Below are 824 nucleotides of genomic sequence, written 5' to 3' on the forward strand. Positions count from 1 at the left end.
GAACGACATGAGGGTGAGTAATTAATGACAGAATTTTCATTTTTGGGTGAACTATCCCTTTAAGATTTTTGTCACCTGGTTAGGTGTTTTTCGGTTGGTTTTGCATTTGTTCGTTAAGTCATATCAAGTTTGCTTTTCGGATATTTAAACAAAGCTTTGCTAATTCACACAAAGGAGTAAGAAAGTGTTTACCTGTCTCCGTTCTGTGTCCTCGTACTGGACGATGAGGCGCGTGTTAACACAGTGACTCCATGTGTTTCCCAGCGCCGCTGTCACAAAACCAGAGTTCTCCTCAGTAGATACTGAAGGACAAAAAAAAAAAAAAAAAAAAAAAAATGGATGTTCCTACACTAGAAAGATATATTAGATAGATTAAACATCTCTCTATCTGGATACATCGATACAAATTGTTGAAAGCAGCAATATTTAAAATTATAGTTAGGGTTAGCCAAGATGTTTAATTATCGTACTATTGGGAAAAATGAGAAAACGGCTCCTTTTTTGTTTTTTTCCAAAAAACGATAATTCAGCTTAAATTTTTGTTTTTCGTTCAGGGGTAGAAAAACGAATAAACAGCTTGAATATTTGATTTCTACACGTGGGCGGGAAATTAATTCATTCATTCATTTCAAAATAAGTATTTTAAACACTAAGACAAAAAGGAAAGAATAATAAATTGGCTTGGGTATATATAGGCCTATAATGTTCACGCAAGAACTGACAACCGAAGAACAACATATATTAAATAGCCTACTGATAGAGTTTTATAATGTAGTCTTGTGTTTTATTAAAATTGATTATAATTGATATCTCAAAAGGAAATG

General features: G+C 32.9%; 1 protein-coding gene across 5 annotated transcripts in view; it reads right to left on the bottom strand.

Annotated features, from left to right (window-relative positions):
* The window catches only part of LOC107664825 (DNA repair protein RAD51 homolog 2-like), a 46,375-nt gene that overhangs the window by 25,324 nt on the left and 20,227 nt on the right, over positions 1-824 (bottom strand). For all 5 annotated transcript variants that reach the window (XR_001631495.1, XR_001631493.1, XR_001631494.1 and 2 more), the window contains exon 8: positions 193-302. Coding sequence is in view for 2 of the 5 variants with exons in the window: in XM_016455499.1 (XP_016310985.1) it covers positions 193-302 (110 nt within the window). In the remaining 3 variants the exon portion in view is untranslated. The remainder of the gene's footprint in view (positions 1-192; positions 303-824) is intronic.

The sequence above is a fragment of the Sinocyclocheilus anshuiensis genome, unplaced genomic scaffold (genome assembly GCF_001515605.1).
Source record: "Sinocyclocheilus anshuiensis isolate Anshui unplaced genomic scaffold, SAMN03320099.WGS_v1.1 scaffold135, whole genome shotgun sequence".
In the NCBI taxonomy this organism is placed as follows: Eukaryota; Metazoa; Chordata; class Actinopteri; order Cypriniformes; family Cyprinidae; genus Sinocyclocheilus; species Sinocyclocheilus anshuiensis.